Genomic DNA, 20274 nt, shown 5'->3' with positions numbered 1-20274 from the left:
TGTTGGAGGAACACAACATTGTGAATGAGATTTCCAATTAGAAGGTATGAAATACTGGTCTGTCCTGCCCTTGCAGCATAGAGGAGGGGTCCCATGTGCCATTGGATATTCAAGCCATCACAAATTATGATTGAGCTCTCATTTCTATTCCTCTGATTACAGTGCCATCTGTGGCAAAATGAAGAAAATGATCCAGAGAAAACATGTACATTTTGCTGTAGAATCATAATCTGAAGGAAAAAAAAATTTCAAAGCTGCCATCCATCCATGGGGTGGAGTGATAGGTCAAATGTGGTGTCATTGGATGTTCCCCATCTGAGACAAACAAATTGCAATTATAACTTATTTTGATCCAATGAGTAGTATTCAAGATATTTCAATGTCTTCAGTTAAAATGAACGACCTGTATGTATGTATTTAATCTGTGTGTGTGTGTGTGTGTGTGTGTGTGTGTGTGTGTGTGTGTGTGTGTGTGTGTGTGTTGTGTGCAAAGTGAAAAAAATTTGTTTTTGTTTTGCTGTAAGGGAAAATTGGTCAACAGGACACAATCATGTTCACATGTTGCTAAACTACAAATATATACAATAGAAACACTGCAGTTAATTTATGCTGCAAACAGCTAGACTGGAAACAAAGCAGGCACAAATCAAAGAGAATCAGATGAAAACAACAACAGAAGAACTTTCTCAAAGGTACTCAAATGTGTCAAAAAAGTGAATAAGTGGCTTAATTGTTAGTCTCCACATCATTATTAAGGAACAAGTAAACCACTGCAGTCAGAGATAAGCAAATTTTTAAGGCTGGAGAAACACTTCATTGCAGATATTCAAGTTTTAGAAAGATGTCTCCACTATTAAAAGCTCCCCCAGCTCCACAAAAAACCTTTAGACATAATAAAGATTAGAGTTTTAGGTCCTAAACTTGACTCCCCATTGCTAGGGATGATTTTTCAGTAGGTACATCATCACAATCAGCCACAGTGGCAGCTGTATGTCTGTATAACAAAAAATCCAGCTCTTCAAGGACTTCGTGTGGTATTTTTACACTTACAGGCTACTAAATGTACTTCTTAGTAATGTTTGTCATCTGTCTATACTAATAATAAATCTGTAAAACTGTCGTGTTTGTCTGTTTGAAAACACATCTCCAAAACTACTAGACAGTCCTTAACGGGGGTTTTCACGGGTAATTTGAGAATAGCTTGGGCACTATATGGGCTTCATTCCATGAAGAATGAACCATGGGGAAAAAAAGATATCACAGTTGAAAGTTTTAGCCATAAAAATTGTGCAAATGTGAAAATAACCCTGTTACATTTTCAGGAGTAACCAGTTGAACTGTTTTCAATGGCATTTGGTATGGAGATAGCTTGAATCCTGAGGATGAACACAGGCTGCTTTATAAAGTGTGTGGTACAGGATACTAATTAATTTCAAGAATAATGTGTGAATTAGGAAACAAATATTTACTCTTTGAAAATCTATTAATTCTTTGACTTTTGATGTTTATCGTATTAGTGGCAATGCTTTTCTGGGTTGATATATGTTACTTGATACAATTTGAAGTAATGAATACAATACTTATATAATCTTCATCATGTTTAATCTATACTTCTACAAGATTTGTTGCATAATGTACACCTTGTATAACGTATAGTTAATTCAATATAATGGAAGGAAACATTCCACGTGGGAAAAATTATATATAAAAAACAAAGATGAGGTGACTTACCGAACAAAAGCGCTGGCAGGTCGATAGACACACAAACAAACACAAACATACACACAAAATTCAAGCTTTCGCAACAAACTGTTGCCTCATCAGGAAAGAGGGAAGGAGAGGGGAAGACGAAAGGAAGTGGGTTTTAAGGGAGAGGGTAAGGAGTCATCCCAATCCCGGGAGCGGAAAGACTTACCTTAGGGGGAAAAAAGGACAGGTATACACTCGCACACACGCACATATCCATCCACACATACAGACACAAGCAGACATATGTCTGCTTGTGTCTGTATGTGTGGATGGATATGTGCGTGTGTGCGAGTGTATACCTGTCCTTTTTTCCCCCTAAGGTAAGTCTTTCCGCTCCCGGGATTGGGATGACTCCTTACCCTCTCCCTTAAAACCCACTTCCTTTCGTCTTCCCCTCTCCTTCCCTCTTTCCTGATGAGGCAACAGTTTGTTGCGAAAGCTTGAATTTTGTGTGTATGTTTGTGTTTGTTTGTGTGTCTATCGACCTGCCAGCGCTTTTGTTCGGTAAGTCACCTCATCTTTGTATAGTTAATTCAATACCATGATTCATAGATGAGCACTCCTGCCCATACCCCTCTGTATGCACTGCTTGGCACTGCACATGCATCATGTGTTAGGACAGCTTGGCTGCTTGAGGGGCAGGGGGGGAGGGGATTGGGATTGGGGGGGGGGGGGGGGGGACAGGGAAGGAGGAGGGAAGGGTGCACATACTTATCCAAATAGCAGAGACCTAAGGACAGTTGATGTTATCACATGTACAGTAGCTTACTTATTCATCATCACTCATCATAACAAAACTACTGATATGTGAGTACAGGCATGGGCAATAGCAAGTTAATAATAAGAATGAATTTAGGGTGAACTGTGAAATTCACAGCCACAGTACTAGAACTAAAAGTAAAAGTAATTTCTCTGCATTGGATTCAGAATGGATTATTATATTCTGGTGCAAAAGGTTGACATTTTTTGACAAGAAACGCATTTCTTAATACCCTTTTGACCTTTTTTTCACCAAGGCAATTGATGCAGTGGTAAGGCAATGAACTCATTAATGGTGTACTTCCAGACTGGTTAGAGTCCTTACAGGCAGTACACATATCAGCATAACTTCCGGCACTTGAAGAACATGACAGTCAGTCATTGAAACATTATGCATAACAAAACAGTAACAACAACTTCGATAAACACTCAAAAGTGCACCATTAATCAATTACTCTGAGAAAACCTGAGAGATCACATCAGCAGACTCACCTTCAGGAGGGCGTCATTTGGAATCCTCAGCTGGTTATCCAGATTTAGAGTTTTGCTTAACCCTATCAGTGCTGTGGACATATATACATGTCCTCCTCTGCTACTGCACATGTATACATGCACCTCTTGGGGCTTCCTACAGTGCTACTGACGTCTGTACGCATCCTGAACCACCGAACTCTCACTGCTGTGGATGAGTTACTTCCATATGTTGGCAAACAAAAAGTTTTAAATATTTATCATACAACACATGTGCCTCAATGTGTGCTGTCATTTGCAAAAAATAAAGAACTTCATTTCAGTATCTTGAACCACTTATGAAATACGATGATTGTCATGGCCAAATAGACCCAGTTCACAGAGACAGAAATGTGTTGCATGAGACTGTCTGTGGGATATAAAAATCCATCACTCAAGAACAACATGAGATATCATTCAATTCTCAATTTTAAATAAAATTTTGATATATTATCTAGATGTCATACACAGTGATGTATAAGCATAAAATCAACCATGTGCAAAGTTTACACAGTGCATTTTTACCTCTGCAAACTCTTTAAAATAGCATGCAATCTATTACTTAATTTTATGCAGCACAGTAACTATACAAATAATACAAAGCAATTCAGTCCTTTATTGAGTGAAGATATCACACTGTAAAATGTGGAAGTATCAAATTTTTTCAGCAAATAGCTGTCTTAAAATCAGATGATAAGTATTTCACAGTGGCTGGAACGCCATTTCTCACCCCTGATATCAGCATTTTCTGAACAGTACAGTCACAGCAAAGCTGTGTTCAGCATGGAAAGCAGAGAGCATGTATGTAGCTGCGAAAGAGTTAAAGTGAATTCTGAAATAGATCCAATCAAAGGGCATGGTTGATTCACTTCTCCATTGATACCCATTCTGATTTATTTCAGTCTCTAATGATCTTATTGTTGATGGAATATTAAACCTCAGTCTTCCTTTCCTTTTTTGGTGGCAGCTGGAAGGGCTATGTTGACTCAGACAGTCTGCAACTACCTGATCAACTTGGCCCCAAAGTACCTATTACGAACGAAAGTACAAAAGTCTGGCATTGTAGTGTGTAAATGAGGTTAGTAAAGAAACACTTGAAACAAAAGTTGGCTCAGTATCATCATTCTGTCTTCACCAATGTGTGCACAATTTGTCCAAAGCTCAATGTGCATTGTACAAGAGAATGAAAGCAGTCAGGGCCAATAAACATCTCATGTATGGAGTCCTATGAGGTCAGCAAGGAGGTTGGTCAGTCATGTTTTGGATAGCTACTATGCCTTCCATTGTTATCAAGGATGAGTTGAGCATTGTACAGCTACCCTGCACCAGATTTTGATTTCAAAAATGTGCCCTTTCAAATGGATTGCCATTATTTTGGTTATTACTTTGTTTTTGTTTCACAGTGAAGCTGTAAGTCTTATTCTTTCCTTCCCTGCTGCCTTGAATATGTGTTCGTAGATACACAGATGTTGCAACAATTTTTGTCATCATTTTTGTTGTAACGGTGACCGGAACGGTTGCGGGGTAGTAGTGGCAGAAACGCGCGGGACCTGCGGAGCGACCCGCGAACAACAACACAATGGGAGAGGACAGACATGACCAACGGAGGATCTTATGACACAACAAGAACAGACAACAGAGTAACGAACCAAAACGAGACAACCACATCCACTGGAATAGAAACACGAATTCAATACGCTGTCTGAGACGATATATACTGAGACGCAACACAATGTTAGACTGCTGGCTGAGCATGAAGCAGGCGCTTAAGTATGCTATCGGGCGTGCCGCTATTGGCTGCTGGGACCACGTGTTTCACTGTGGCGCCCTCACACTAAAAGCGGGCCAGGAGGCGCGCACCGCCACAGCTTACGGCGCGAGGGTGCAGAGACCTCTATGGGTCTTCGACGTCCACGACGTCTGGCGTGGATTCAAATTCCGCAGCGCGCGGTACCAGAATTTTATATAATGAGTGTTAGAAACAGCATAGTATCATGTTGCAACATGTATCAGCTGATCGTAGAGTTCAAACTTGTAAGCACTGGGAAAAGTTAGATGAGGAAGGAGAATCGAACTATACCAATAAATATTCTCCTACCAGTTTCATTCAGTATTTAAAATAACCCTCAATCTTAATGATTATTTGTTAACTGATTGACTTTTTGCATTCTGAGAATATTCGAGTGTTCTAATAAGCAGAAGAATTATGTCTTTGAAACATGGATGCCCACTGAAAACTAACAAAAATTTCAGAAATTAAATAAACTGAAGAATTAAGTCTTTGTTATACTTTTATTTTTTAAACAGATAACTGGTTTTGACTTTACTTCTATCTTTATATTTTAAAAAGGACAGTAATGCACATGGCAATAGATGTAAATGTCATCCATCTATGAGTACACATCAGGTGAATTATTGCTCTTTTTAAGATCTGATGAAAACTCTAAGATAAAAACCAGTTATCTGTTCAAATAAACCAAAATATGACTAAGACTGTGAAATCCTCAGTTTATTTATTTGACACTCCTGCAAAGGTCCAAGTGACCTCATTTCATTTTTTGAAAAAATAATGAGCTGGAACATTATTGCAATCCATAGCATGTAAAGTTTCCATATAGAAAACACTGTTTAATGAAGAAGCAGAACATTCAAGTCCCCATAGCATAAAACTCATGTTGCATGTGTTCTGTATTTGCTAAATAATATAAAAATCAGTCATTCTCATTGTATTTGTTTTACCTCTTCCAGCCTGGAACGCCAAATCCAACTGTATCATTGACTGTTGTACAACTAGATGGCTTCAGTGCTTTTGATATACCTCCACCAAAAGAATTGGCAAACAGGTAAAACAGGAAATGGTGTACATGAATGCCATGATAAAACAAACAATATCTTTTGATAAACTATTTTTTTCTTTCTCTTTGAAACAGTGAGCCAATATTAACAGCTGTGTCCTGGGCTAACAGTAATGAGGTGTCTGCTGTTTGGATGAACAGGGTGCAAAATGAAGCAGCAATAGTTGTATGCAGCACAGTGGACTTCTCTTGTAAAAATGTAAGCTGGCACCAATAATATTTAGAGCATTACATAAATTTTTTGTTGTGAACATCAAATTTTTAACATATTTTCATGAAGTTGCTGTGTTACTCTACATTTTTACTCCTCCCTCATTAAAATTTAATCTACTACAGAGGTTGGCAAGAGAGATGGGAAGAAGAGTTGCATTTGGCACATAAAATAAAAGCGAGGTCAAAAATGTGCAATTAAATAATAAGTATAAAATTGTCTGCATTGAGGGAAATAGAGATTTTAAAAACAGGAGACATAGGGTACAGTAAAGTAAAGATAGTCATTCAAGCTATGCTTGAAAGGTATAAGACGAATTGGTATACAGTGAACTTAATTCAAATAACTCTTCATTTCGTGGAGGGAGAAGAAAAAAGAAGGTACATAAAAACAAAAAAAAAAGGACAGAAATTCTCACTGAGGGAAGTAACTGAATGTCAGTAGTAGGAGAAAGAAAAGAAAAAAAGGAAAACTCTTAAAGCTAAATAAAACTAAATAATTTCTGCATAATATGGGAACTGCAATAAACTGTTGGGTGAAAAATTGTTATTTTTTGTGTGTGTGTGTGTGTGTGTGTGTGTGTGTGTGTGTCTGTGTGTCTGTGTGTAAGTGACAAGTCTGATGCAAACACAATTTTTTTACTTTTCCATATATAACAGACTTTATCACAAGTCTGATATAAAATAAAATGACTATGTTATTATCATACACATGATTGCTACATTACGTTTGATGATTTTACATTATAAGGTTTCAATTCAATTGCTGAAGAGTTAATTTACAGAGTAAAAACTGCAATCCATCAGAAATGACTTAAGGTCTTTTTGAAAAAAACAAGCTTTCTTCCTTTCATAATTTGATGTTGTTACAAACATGATTATACAATTACATACCTCCACGAAGAACACTTTTCTGATAGGTTGACGTCCTGGTGTAGGAGACATGGATGTTATTGCCATTTCTTGTTCCATGACTATGCACAGAGTTGTTTTGTTAATTTGCATTGAAAATTCCTAAATATTCTCTTGTAAAAACTATAATTTCAAATAAGTACAGGCATGGAGTGTTCAGTATCTTCCATGTTGGGAAAAGAGGGTGACATGAATATTGTTTCTTTACATTGCATATGATTCTGATAGCTTGTTTTTGGGCTTTGAATATGGCTTGACTATGAGGTACATTCTCCCAGAATATTGTTCTATACCTAACTGCTGACTGGAAGTGTGTGTGATATTCTTGTGTTACTGTTTCTCTGTTACAGCTTGAGTTAAGTATCCATACTATGTAACAGACTGATGACAGTTTAGCTGTAAGAACTTTAACATGTATGTTCCATTTTAGGTCACTCTGCAGATTTATTCGTAGGAATTTCACATCATCAACCAATTTTAAGCTTTCGCTATTCATTTTCAGTGAGTGGTCATCTTGTTGCTTAGGGTGGGATAAATGAAAAGTTCATGGCTGCCATTTTTTCGGTGATTATGATAAGTTTATTTTTTTCAAACCAGTGTGTTAGCTCCAGCAATGATGTATGTATAGATGTTTGAAGGTCTTTTTGATTTAATCCTGTAATCAAAATACAGGTGACATCAGCAAATAAAGTTTTCTGTTTGTCATGGACAGTTTCATTCAGGTCATCTATATAGAAACAAAAGAGGAATGGACCTAAAGTCAACCCTTGTCACAATCATATTTTACTGTAGCTTTTTCTGATGTGAATGTTGTTGTTCTTGTAACATTTCCAGGGATTTTATCCAGTTTAAGAACAACTTTTGGTTGTTGGTTAGTAAGATATGACCTAAGCCACTCATTTGGAATACCTCTAATTTCCTTTCTTTCCAATTTATATAATAGAATACAGTGATCTGTGATATCAAATGCTTTGGATAGGTTAAAGAAGATTCGAGTAGCCATTTCTTTTTCACCTATAGCTTTTAGGATTGCATGCAGTAATTAGTAGACTGCTGTGGTTGTGGATCTTGACTGCCTTAAAACCATGCTGATGATTTGACAGCAAAGAGTTTTTGTTAATAAACTGTAGCAGTCCATTGTAAAAAAGCTTCTCAAAGATCTTTGTTGCAGTACTATTCATTTATGTAGAGTTCTGTGTTAGGCATACAGTGTTTTCATGTATATCCTGTTGGCAACTTGCAGGTGGTTTTCTTGAAGTTCAGGAGTCACCAACTCCTTTCCTACTCCTTGTACAAATACATCTTGAGGATTCATGACGAACCTGAATTCTCATATTTCTTACAACAACTTAATTAATTTTCATAAATAAGATTTATTTTGTCTTTCCTGGAGCCCATACCACCTTCTTTTGAGTTAGCTTCCATCTAGCTGAAGACCGTTTCTGTACATCAATAGACGTGTTACCTTTTGCCACAAATTCCACATGAAATATTCCTTGCCTTATATCCTACTCATCTGTGGTAATACTTCTATATGGATTATGATTCACTGCCTACAGTAAGTCAGTTCACATAAAAAAGTAGCCACTCTAATTGCTCCATAAGCATAAAAAAATCTATCTTGGTCTGAACTACATCAGTCGACCTCACAATCTCAAAATTGTGTTTGAAGATTAAGTTCACCATGTATACTATTCTCCCCAACTAACCCACAGAGTTTGCCAAACCCTCATATCATATTTGACATTTTAGCCAGGCCCCACACCTCCTCAGTCTATTTTCTCAGAATTTCACCGAGTGAGGTGGCGCAGTGGTTAGCACATTCGCATTCGGAAGGATGACAGTTCAATCCTGCATCCAGCCGTCCTGATTTAGGTCTTCAGTGATTTCCCTAAATCACTCCAGGCAAATGCCAGAATGGTTCCTTTGAAAGGGCATGGCCAACTTCCTTCCCCGTCCTTCCCTAATCTGATGAGGCCGATGACCTCACTGTCTTGTTGCCTCCCACACAACAACCCAACCCAACCCTCTCAGAATTTAATGGTTGTGATTGTGACATTTCCCTCAGCAATGCTTGTGTTATGCACTCTCCTATTGCTTGCTTCAACCTTATTACATCAAAAAGTATACTAACTAATTACAACCATTGTTTAGATTTGTGTGTTGGCATGACAATCATTAAGCTCTTGGTAAAGATGAATGGTGGATAGAAGGGCACATTTTAAGTTTTTATGTATTATTTTGGTACAAATCATTACATCCTTTCTGAAAATATTCACCTTTAAATTTAAACACTTTTGCATGCATTTGAACAAATCCTGGTTAAATTTTTTCCACTCTGATGTTGGTATCTTAAAAATATAGCTTTAGAAGGATTCAACAGCTTAGGTAATGAAAATTAGTGTCCACTCATGTCTGGTTTGATGGAACAAAATTAAGTTTTTAGGCAGTAAATCACATGAATATGGGCAATATGACATTTAATTAATATTTCCCTCCTCCAAATAATAAATTGTTTGACATGTTGTTTGACAGTTGGTATCATTATAAAGAAGAACTGAGCAACATTTTCACCCATTTTTCTGGGTTTCATTGATGCTTTTTGGCAGACAAATAGTTGTGCCCCATTCAGCATTAACTGTTCTTTGATCCTCTAAAACAATAGTTGTGACATGCTAGTGTAAACAAACAGACAAGAAGTTTTCTCAATGAACCCTTTTTGTTGGTTTCAGTTTATCACAGAGCACCCCACCCTCATAAGAATAAATCAAATATTTGTCTCCAGTTATAACGTTGTATTGCATTTCCTTGTTCAAATTTTTTGAGAACTTTGTTCGTCAACTGATTTGAGCCTGTCTTTTATGCTTTCATCAAATTGTGTGGAATCTGTTAGGAACAGATCTTTTTCGCAGCTAAATTTTCATTCAAAATTGAATGTACTGTATCTTCGATATGCCTAAGGATGTTTTATCTCGTAGCAAGTCCCATACACATCCTCTTCAGTAGTGCTGCACACAGTGCCCGTGTTTCTATTTTGAATAAAAATTGATCTGGTTGGTCTTCACAAAATTCATCATTGCCACACTCCTGACCACAAAAAAATTCTGCAAGCCAATTGTAAATAATATTTTCTGAAGATGATTAATTAACAAAAGCAATTTGTTGTTGAGGTAAGCCTGTATGAATATCATAAACAATTATCCAATGAAAACCTTTAGCTGAAATTCCATTTTTTCGTAACACTGTTTCTTTAAATTCTCACTGAAAGCAAACAACATGGCTTCTTTCTGAGCTACAGTTGTTTTAACTATTAGAAATTTTAAAACAATGGCAGTGTCATGTCACACTAGTACCATCTAGTCTTCATTTCCAAAAACTTAAAAGAGTATCCTCCTAGAGATAGATAATCTGTAGTGTTAATGCAAATACAGTTGTAGATAATAAGCTGTAGAGCTACATCTCAGTTTTGCTACATCATGTCGGAAATTTTGATCCTTCCTAGTAGCACCAGTCTCGCAGAACTTTTCAGATAATAATATTATGTACACCATGTATCTGGTTCCCATGTCCACCTGGCTTCAACTTGCATAAATCCTTTTTCTACACTTCTCTCTTCCATATTTTGTGATTTCTGTTGTATTTATTTGGTTTTTGTCTTTTTAAGTTCACTTGTTTCTCCTTTTTACTACTGTATATTTGTCTCATGTTGTTGTTGTTGTGATTCTCAGACTGAAGACTAACTTGTTCCATGCTAGTCTAGCCTGTAAGCCTCTTTGTCTCTGCATATGTACTCAGATCATATGCATTTGAACCAACCTTCTTACTGTATCCATGCCTAGGCCTCTCTATACTTTTTTTTACTGAGGTGTTGGCCAGAGATGGTGGTCATGTGTGTATAAGTGTGTGGTGTGTGTGTGTGTGTGTGTGTGTGTGTGTGTGTGAGAGAGAGAGAGAGAGAGAGAGAGAGAGAGAGAGAGACTGCAGTGGACGAAGGCGTTTTGGCAAAGAGCTCACATGTTTAGCAGTCTCTTTTTTGTGCCCTCTGTGTCTAAATATCTCCTCTACGTTTTGAGTCGCAATTAAGCTAAAGCTTCCTTCAACTCAGACTGAATTTTAATACCACAGTGCCTTGCTAGGTTTTGCTTTTGCCTTCTTCTGCTCTTCCAACTGCCTTATCCAGCTTGTTACATGCGGACCATACATGTGGAATTTAAACCATGGTGCAACCTAAAATTTTTCATACATACAAAGCATTAGCAGAGTTGAAAGAAGCAATAAGTAAATTAAAGAACCCTAAGACTGTCAAAGGACTGAATCTTGGATCTTCATATTTTTTTATTCTGGACATTTACCCACTTACACACTGTAAGCACACAGGTGAATATTTGACCCATACCTAAAAATTCCTCAGTTCTATTTGGTGAGTAAAGTCATGAATTGATTTATCTGTACATATAATTGTCTTCTGTTTTTGAATAATAAAAATCTGTAAATTCAAAAGTTACGATCTCTTTCCAAATTTTGTACATGTGTTATGTACTACTTCATCTTTCTTTACAATATTTTACGTTTAGTAGTACAGTCATTCATTCATTCTCACTTCATCTGAACTGCTGCTGTGGTGGAACAATGAAGTTATATTGCGTTATACATATTAATAACACAATGTTTTCTTTGTTTCAGGTATTAGAAATGAAAGAACCTAAAGGATGGATAGACCTTTTTGTGCCACCTAAATTTTCTGATAATGGTGATAAAATGATTATAATATTGCCACAAGAGGAAGATGAGAAAAATGGTGCCTTTCGCCACATAACTTTAGTAGACAGAAATTTTGTTCCTCCTAAAATGACAGCTCTAACTACAGGAAAATTTGTGGTAACGGAAATTCTGGCTTGGGACACAACAACAAGAACCATGTAAGATTTTTATCATTTACATTATTTGATACAAGTCATTATATTGTGTCAGGCTAAATAGCTACATAGGAGTGAAATACAGAATGGTTCATTGATGATATAAATTATTAATTCCTCCACCACCTGACAAGTGGAGTCAGTGTTTGTGACTCTATACAGCTATCTCATTCATTCTTACACACACACACACACACACACACACACACACACACACACACACACACACACAAAGTTATGTATTAATGACCTTACAGACAAAATTAATTGTTGGAAACAAGTATGTCATTTTCTTTGCTGACACCTTGTATAGCAATTTGTTGTTTTTTCATCTTAGGTCTGTTTTGTACATATATCACAGAATAAATTAATAACTGAATAACCTGTGTTCCTGGAAACAGAGTCTATATGAATTTAATTCATCAGGGCCAATTTTCTAATCTCCCAAAGGATTAATTGGTGTCAATATCCAATATTAACAGTAACCTCAGACTTTTGCAGATGATGCAGTTATCTACAACAAAGTACTGTCTGAAGAAAGTTGCACAAATATTTAGTTGGACTCTGACAACATTTCAGTTTGGTGCAGGGACTAGTAAATTGCTTTTAATGTTCATAATTATAAAATTGTGCATTTCACAAAATGAAAAAAAAAATTATTTTATGATTACACTATCAGTGAGTCTCAACTGGAATCAGTCAACTCATAGAAATACCTTGGTGTAACAATTTGTAGGGATATGAAATGGAATGATCACATAGGTTCAGACATAGGTAAATTGGGTGGCATGCTTTGGTCCATTGGTTCATAGAGGAAGAAGGGCAGCATGAATGATCACAGGTGTGTTTGACTTACAGGGGAGTGTCACAAAGGTGCTGAAGAAAACGAACTGGCAAACACTCGAAGTTAAATGCAAACTATCCCAAGGAAGCCTACTTACAAAGTTTCAAGAACCAGGTTTATATGATGAATCTAGGAATACACTATAAGGTTAGACTAATTGCAGCATGCACATAGGGATTGAAACTATTCTTCCCACATTCCATATGTGAATGAGGCAGGAAGAAATCCTAATAACTGATACAATGGGAAGTAGCTCTGCTATGCAGTTCACATGATTTGCAGACTATGGATGTATGTGTAGATGTAAATAATTCGTGTCACCTAGAACACAAGATCAGAAATGTAATGGAAAAGAATAAGTGTAAATAAAACAAAAATTATTACAGGCCAGTTCATCAATATAAATGTCTGATTAGTACTGAAAAAAGAGATATGGTTAAAAACTCAAACAAACCATGTGCATCTAACAATATCTGCCAAAGAAAACGATTTCATATAGTGCTATATTGAAAGAATCAGTAGAGCAGTGAAATAAGATTGTAAGGGAACTTTTCCTTTCCATCATGAGTGAAACTTAGCTGATCTCCCAGCACAAGCACAAGTAACTAGCTAAGCTATTGTGTTATATATCAGAAAGTAAGCATAAAATTGAGTTGTCTACTTTTTCTTTGTAAATTTAAACTTTAAGCCAATGTAGTTGCTGCACACAGGAACAGTGGAGACTTTCTGGCAACAAATGTACCTGAACTCTTCAATTCAGTGGCTGTAATGAAGGGCCATCACCACGAGAGTATTATGGCATCATTCATTATTAGTATTTAATAAAAATTTAAGAACAGGAGGAAGGTATTTATGCTTAAGAAGTGCAAAAACAAAGTAACTGAAAATCTCCTGAGAATTACACAGAAAAATAGCAGCTCTGAGTAGTAGTTACTGGATGATTTATGGTTTAAATTCAGAAACATTGTAGAACGCGTGTGAGGAAGGTTCCTGACATAGAAGATAGTAAAAGTGGGGAAAACCCATCATTGATAGGCCCCTATATCTCTAATGATGTAATTGCAAGCACTGAATCCTAATCTTCCATCCTTCCTTTACAAAGACAATAATTTCTTTGAGGGAGGTGGGAGGGAGGAGGAGCACTTCCCCTGCTCTTTGCTGGGTACTCCCCTGAAACAAAGTTGCAAAATCCTCATTCAGCTAATTCTTCAGTATTTTTCATCAATCAATAATAAATGTAGGAGCTTTATCAAGTAAGATTAGCAAAAGATATAGAGAAGACCCAAGATGACCTGTGAACTTCAGGTTGGTTTGAGTAATCTGTGCAAGAGTATCAAAGGTACATTCAACAAACTCCAGTGGATAACCTACAAGAAAGGCACTCACTGTGTGTTGTGTTAAATTCTAAGGGCCCACATTCCAGAACAAGTAAAAAAAACCTATATTGTCCTCTGTCTCATGTAATGACCCTGAGGCCAAAATTAGATTAATACAGACATGAGGTACCAATGATATTTCTTCCTGCACACCAGTTGCAAATGGATAAGGACAGGGGGAAAAATTTATTCAGTTACACCATTTACCCCTCTGGCTTGTGGAGCACAGATATACAGGGTGTTACAAAAAGGTACACCCAAACTTTCAGGAAACATTCCTCACACACAAATAAAGAAAAGATGTTATGTGGACATGTGTCCGGAAATGCTTAATTTCCATGTTAGAGCTCATTTTAGTTTCGTCCACCTACCCTCAATGGAGCACGTTATCATGGTTTCATACGGGATACTCTACCTGTGCTTCTAGAACATGTGCCTTTACAAGTACGACACAATATGTGGTTCATGCACGATGGAGCTCCTGCCCATTTCAGTCGAAGTGTTCGTACGCTTCTCAACAACAGATTCGGTGACCGATGGATTGGTAGAGGCGGACCAATTCCATGGCCTCCACGCTCTCCTGACTTCAACCCTCTTAACTTTCATTTATGGGGGCATTTGAAAGCTCTTGTCTATGCAACCCTGGTACCAAATGTAGAGACTCTTCGTGCTCGTATTGTGGACGGCTGTGATACAATACGCCATTCTCCAGGGCTGCATCAGCGCATCAGGGATTCCATGCGATGGAGGGTGGATGCATGTATCCTCGCTAACAGAGGACATTTCAAACATTTCCTGTAACAAAGTGTTTGAAGTCACGCTGGCACGTTCTGTTGCTGTGTGTTTCCATTCCATGATTAATGTGATTTGAATAGAAGTAATAAAATGAGCTCTAACATGGAAAGTAAGTGTTTCCGGACACATGTCCACGTAACATACTTTCTTTCTTTGTGTGTGAGGAATGTTTCCTGAAAGTTTGGCCGTACCTTTTTGTAACACCCTGTACATGTAGATGTAGAAATGCAGAAACATCTGTTGTCACTGACTTGACTTGGATACTGATGGAGCGCAATAATCATCAAATTGTAAGTTACACTTCAGTTCCAATGAGTGTGAATCATTCCAGTTTCTTGGATTTGAAATAACTTGAAAAAATGAAGAAGTTGGACAAGCAAGTCTCTCCTATGCTCTTTGAAGAAAGCATAACATGTCATAAAGTCTGCCTTTCTCTCAATTTTTCATTTTTGTGCAGATAACTGCCAAATAATGAGAAGCAAACAGTAAACAATAGTTACTGCCACATTGTAAATGTCCACAACTGAGTACCTATCCAAGAATATAAGGGAGACTGAAGATATACTACTGGCAATATTCTCGAAGGCTGCTGAGAGAATAATTAAAAATTATGAGTTACAAGGCCTAGCTAGATAAACAAAAACAGATTTTAGTGTTTTACAACAACACAAAGTACTATCTGCCAAACAACAGTAATTTAAAATCACATTGGTTACATTCTGAGTGCCCAACATTTTCAACATATCATCTAACTGTCAGTGTCTTTAAATTATCTGGATCATCTTCTAGAGGGAAAAAGGACCACAAAGAAAGCAGTTTTCAAAAAGTCTTTCACCAACTCCTTCAATTCAGACACCAACAAGTACAAAAATAAAGCAGTATTACTGAATTCAAATATTATTAGGAATTGTGTTACATAAAAGAATGATGCCTGTTGTTCAACATCTTACTAGGAAATCTAACATTTAATGTGAAAGTACTTAAAATAGTAATAATTGCAATATTAGCAATACAGAAAAATTCACATTTCAAAGGGAGTCTTTTATATTCATTTTTGCAGCTTTTATCTGGCAAATCAAGAGGAAGATCCTGGAGTTTCACATCTGTACAGTGTCTCAGATAGCACAGAAGCAAGAGAACTGCCAAAGTGTTTATCGTGCAATGCCAAAACGAGAGATGGCAATGAATTATGCTTGTACAACAAGGCGGCATTTAGCAAGAAAAATTCATACTACATGTTAAATTGTGCTGGTCCTGACATTCCAGAAGCTAGCATTTACAGCAAGGTTTGTGTCTGAGCCTTTGAAATATTATTATTCTTTTTGCAATATCTACTTGAAAATAAACGATCTAACTGGAGCAGGCATATACAAATTAATGATATACTACACATATTCATCCACTAACTGCTGTCTTTAAATATCTCTTAAACTATTCTATCTATGTGATTTTTAAATAATGTTACTTTATTATTCTTATTTTTTGCTGTTTCATTTCAGTATTTCCATATGCTCATAATTTGAGCAGTGTCTTCACTTTTTTTATATATAAAAGAAATGAACATGTTTTAAATACATTCCCTATGACTAAAATATATTGTTGTCAACATACACAGTACTGATCATACAATCAAGGCTTTTATGGTCATTTGGATTAGCTCCTGGCAAATTTTCCAAGTTGTATGGCCATGGTCCTTGAAACTTTTTCGTTTCCAATGTCTTGTCCAGATCTGTGTTGGGCATCTTCAGAGGTGCTCCTGGTTCCAGTACGTCTTGCCAACTGATGTGTCGAACTTTGGAGGATGTATTGTAAATATTGCGGGAAATGCATTTCGTAGAAGCTTACTCAGGACTGGCAGAGGTAATTCTCCTCAAAGATAAAACTTAACTGTTGTACTGTCATCTGTCAAAGAGAAAATTTATCTATCAATTCTGTAGAATTACTATCCATGTATCACTAGTTTCATGGCTTCTACTTTCTGTTAAAATTATCCTCATGTTTATATATTTTGATGGCTTCTCTGTATAGCCATGGATAATAGTATGTCATTGAAGATAAAATTGTGATTTCGGAAAACTTCACTTTATTATTTCCCTGCTGAAGAGCAGCTGATTTCTCTACTTTCCCAAGTTCCTTCAGCCATATATTCATGCTTTCCTTGATAGTTCCAGTGTAGACCTTACCACAAGTGCATAGAATTTTATGTACTCCACTTGCCAGCAGAGGAGGGCATTTATCCTTTATGGATCTGAGTGCTTCCCAGAACCCATGAAACATAGTAATACGTGGACAACAGCTCTACAGATTTGTTACATAAGTTTTATCTTTGACAGATGAGAGTTTGATAGATTAGTTTTATCTCTGACAATGATTATCTTGGCCAATCACATGTAAACTTCTATCATACCCCTTTTTCACAGAACTTATGTTGCTCTCTGATGTCCAACCTGTCAGTCAGTAAGACCCAGTGGAACCAGGAGCAACTCTGAAGATGTCCAACGCAACTCTGGACAAAATTTCAGGAATGAAAAAGTTTCCTTGACCACAACCATAAGACCCGTAAGATCCATCAGCGGCCAATACACAGTAATATCAACAAAAAACATTGCCTATTTGATGCACAGCCAAGGCACCCTGCTAGAATGTATTTAGGGAGAGGACGATTGAAATGTCAATAAAGAAAAGCCATATTTTTATTTTTTGTAAACTTGTTGTTTCAGCCCATTAAAAGTTTTCATCTACACTATATTTAATTTTTTGGGTCTCAAACAATATTAGTAGTGATAGCAGTAACAATTTATCAAACAAAATTACAAATAGAATTTATATTTGTCCTATGTAAAACAGATATTCTTATTAGTGACTACTTTGGGAGTGTACGTCTAACCACAAAATGCTGAAAAAATAAGTTATTTTCACCCAAATTCTTCCAAGTATGTGACCATTTCATGATGTCAACTACTTCAACATTTTGGTCACTGGTGGTCTCAATCAGTGGACTAAAGCTTATATTGAAAACTGTCTATAAACTTGTTGGAAAATACATCCATTTATTTAACTTTAAAAAATAATTTCTAATACACTCAATGAAACCACTCATAAAATACATATTTATGATTTTTTATCAGAATTATTTGTTGGGCTAAATAATCATTTACCAAGTAAAAACATTGTTCAAGTAGAAATTTTTTATATTCTACCTTCAATCTGTTTTCATCTTCTAACTTTCTGATGTTGGCTGGCAGTATGTTGTAGAGTTTTGTACCCATATGGCTCACACACCTTTGTGTGTGTGTTCTTTTTGTTTGCTGAGTATGGAGTGCTGTGCTATTTTGAGCATTGTAGTTATGCAAGTTGGCATTTGTCTGAAAATCTGCAAGGTGTGCCCTAACATATAAAACACATTTGTATATATATATAATGAAGGTATTGTTAGAACTTTAAGCCTGTTGAGTAAGGGTTTGCATTGTGTCTGTGGATGACTGTGTGCTATTATTCAGATAGCCCTCTTCTGTAACAGAAAGATTTGTTTTAGACAGCAAGTGATGGAACCCCAAAATATTATTCCGTATGTTGCAAGAGACTGAAAATAGACAAAATATGCCATCCTGGCACCCTCTGCAGTACAAACATTTGCAATAAACCTAAGAGCAACACAAGCTGAGTTAAGTTCTGCACAAGTTTCATTACATGATCATTAAAATTAAGATTTTAATCTACATGAATCCCCAGCAATTTTGTTGATGCCACTCTGTCTGTGGCCTTGCCACCCAACAACAGATCAAGATTTACATTTTGATACATTTTTCCCAAACTGCATATAATTTGTTTTATTTGTATTTAATGTCAACCAGTTTGCACTGAACCAAGTGTGGACATTCTTAATTACTTGATCAGTAGTTGTTTGCAGCATTTGCTTTGGTGCGCCTATTATCACACTAGTGTCATCTGCAAATAGTATGGCCTTTGCTACTCCATCTGAGGTGTGAAAGCCATTTATATACACAAGGAACAATAAGGGACCTAGAATACTGCCTTGCGGCACTCTATTTCCACATTTTTGCATCGGACACTAAATTTATTTTGTGGTTGGAGTAGTCCTACAATTCGTATTCTGTTTTGTTGGTATGATTCAAACCGCTTTTTCCCTGTCCCATGAATGCTTCCAGTTTTTCTAAAAGAATGCCATCATTGACAGTGTCAAATGCTTTGGAGAGATCTAAATTTATTCCTAATACGCTGTTGTCTTTTTCTAGATTTTTGATTATTTGTTCAGTGCAGCACATGAAAGGGTGTATGTCAACTTTGAAGCCTACTGCAATCAAAAAGTCAACATACATTTTTGGTTAATATTTTGAGATGTTGTAGTAATGAAAGAACAAAATTCATTAATCTTCATCCTTAGTGAATAGTTTTATATGCCTTTCAAACTAGAAAAAGGTGCTGTTACATAGCTGAGGACTGATCATTGCACAGTACCCATACAATGAAGAAAACAGCTATAAGTCTTGTCTAGGTGGGCTGTTATTTTTCAAGCTACAAGTTCATCCTCACTCACCTTGTTTCTTGTTTCGTAATCTTCTGGGAACACTACAGTAACGAAATCAAATTTCAGAACATGTAATACATTGTATCCCATTTTAATAATATACCTACACCCTGAGACACAATATGTCATTTGCCCATATGTGAATGAATGCAATATCCACAAAGAAGGGTGGTGCTATGTTTAAGACACTGGATTCACATTTGGGAGGATGATGGTTCAAATCAATGTTCACCCCTCCAGATTTAACTTTTCTATAGTTTTCCTAAATTGCTGGCAAATACCAAGATGTTTCCTTTGAAAAGGACATGGCCAATTTTATTTGCTACTCATCTCCACTCTGAGTCTGTGCTCCACTTCTAACGGCCTAGTTGTTGACAATATATTAGCCCTAACCTTCCTTCCATCCTTCTTCTTTTCCTTCAAACTTCTCATAATCTTCTAAATGTAGTAAAGCTATATGAACCTTATACATGCTGCCAGCATGTTAAAATAAAGACACAGTTATGTAGATCATAAATTATTTACATAAATGTCTTTTATATGTCTCGGGCATTAAACAGCAACATATAAACTATCATGGGATCAAGAAACAAACTGGTATCCACTACAATATCACATGATTCAGTGAATTAAACATTATGCCAGTTCAGTCAAATTAATTCTATATATTATATTATAATATATTACTGAATTAATCACATGTGAACTCTCTGACATTTGTTATCTTTGCTGCTGAAATAATTTAAGTTCAGCACGTTTCCTTTTTAGCTTCTTTTAACAAACATTCTTGTGTGCATTT

General features: G+C 36.4%; 1 protein-coding gene across 3 annotated transcripts in view; it reads left to right on the top strand.

Annotated features, from left to right (window-relative positions):
- The window catches only part of LOC126483771 (venom dipeptidyl peptidase 4-like), a 555240-nt gene that overhangs the window by 510671 nt on the left and 24295 nt on the right, over positions 1–20274 (top strand). For all 3 annotated transcript variants that reach the window (XM_050106923.1, XM_050106922.1, XM_050106924.1), the window contains exons 8-11: positions 5767–5861; positions 5949–6072; positions 11679–11914; positions 15987–16212. In XM_050106923.1, the coding sequence (XP_049962880.1) occupies positions 5767–5861; positions 5949–6072; positions 11679–11914; positions 15987–16212 (681 nt within the window). The remainder of the gene's footprint in view (positions 1–5766; positions 5862–5948; positions 6073–11678; positions 11915–15986; positions 16213–20274) is intronic.

Source organism: Schistocerca serialis, chromosome 6, assembly GCF_023864345.2.
Source record: "Schistocerca serialis cubense isolate TAMUIC-IGC-003099 chromosome 6, iqSchSeri2.2, whole genome shotgun sequence".
Classification (NCBI taxonomy): Eukaryota; Metazoa; Arthropoda; class Insecta; order Orthoptera; family Acrididae; genus Schistocerca; species Schistocerca serialis.
Note: the sequence above shows the minus strand (reverse complement) of the source record. Positions and strands in the feature narration are given on the sequence as shown.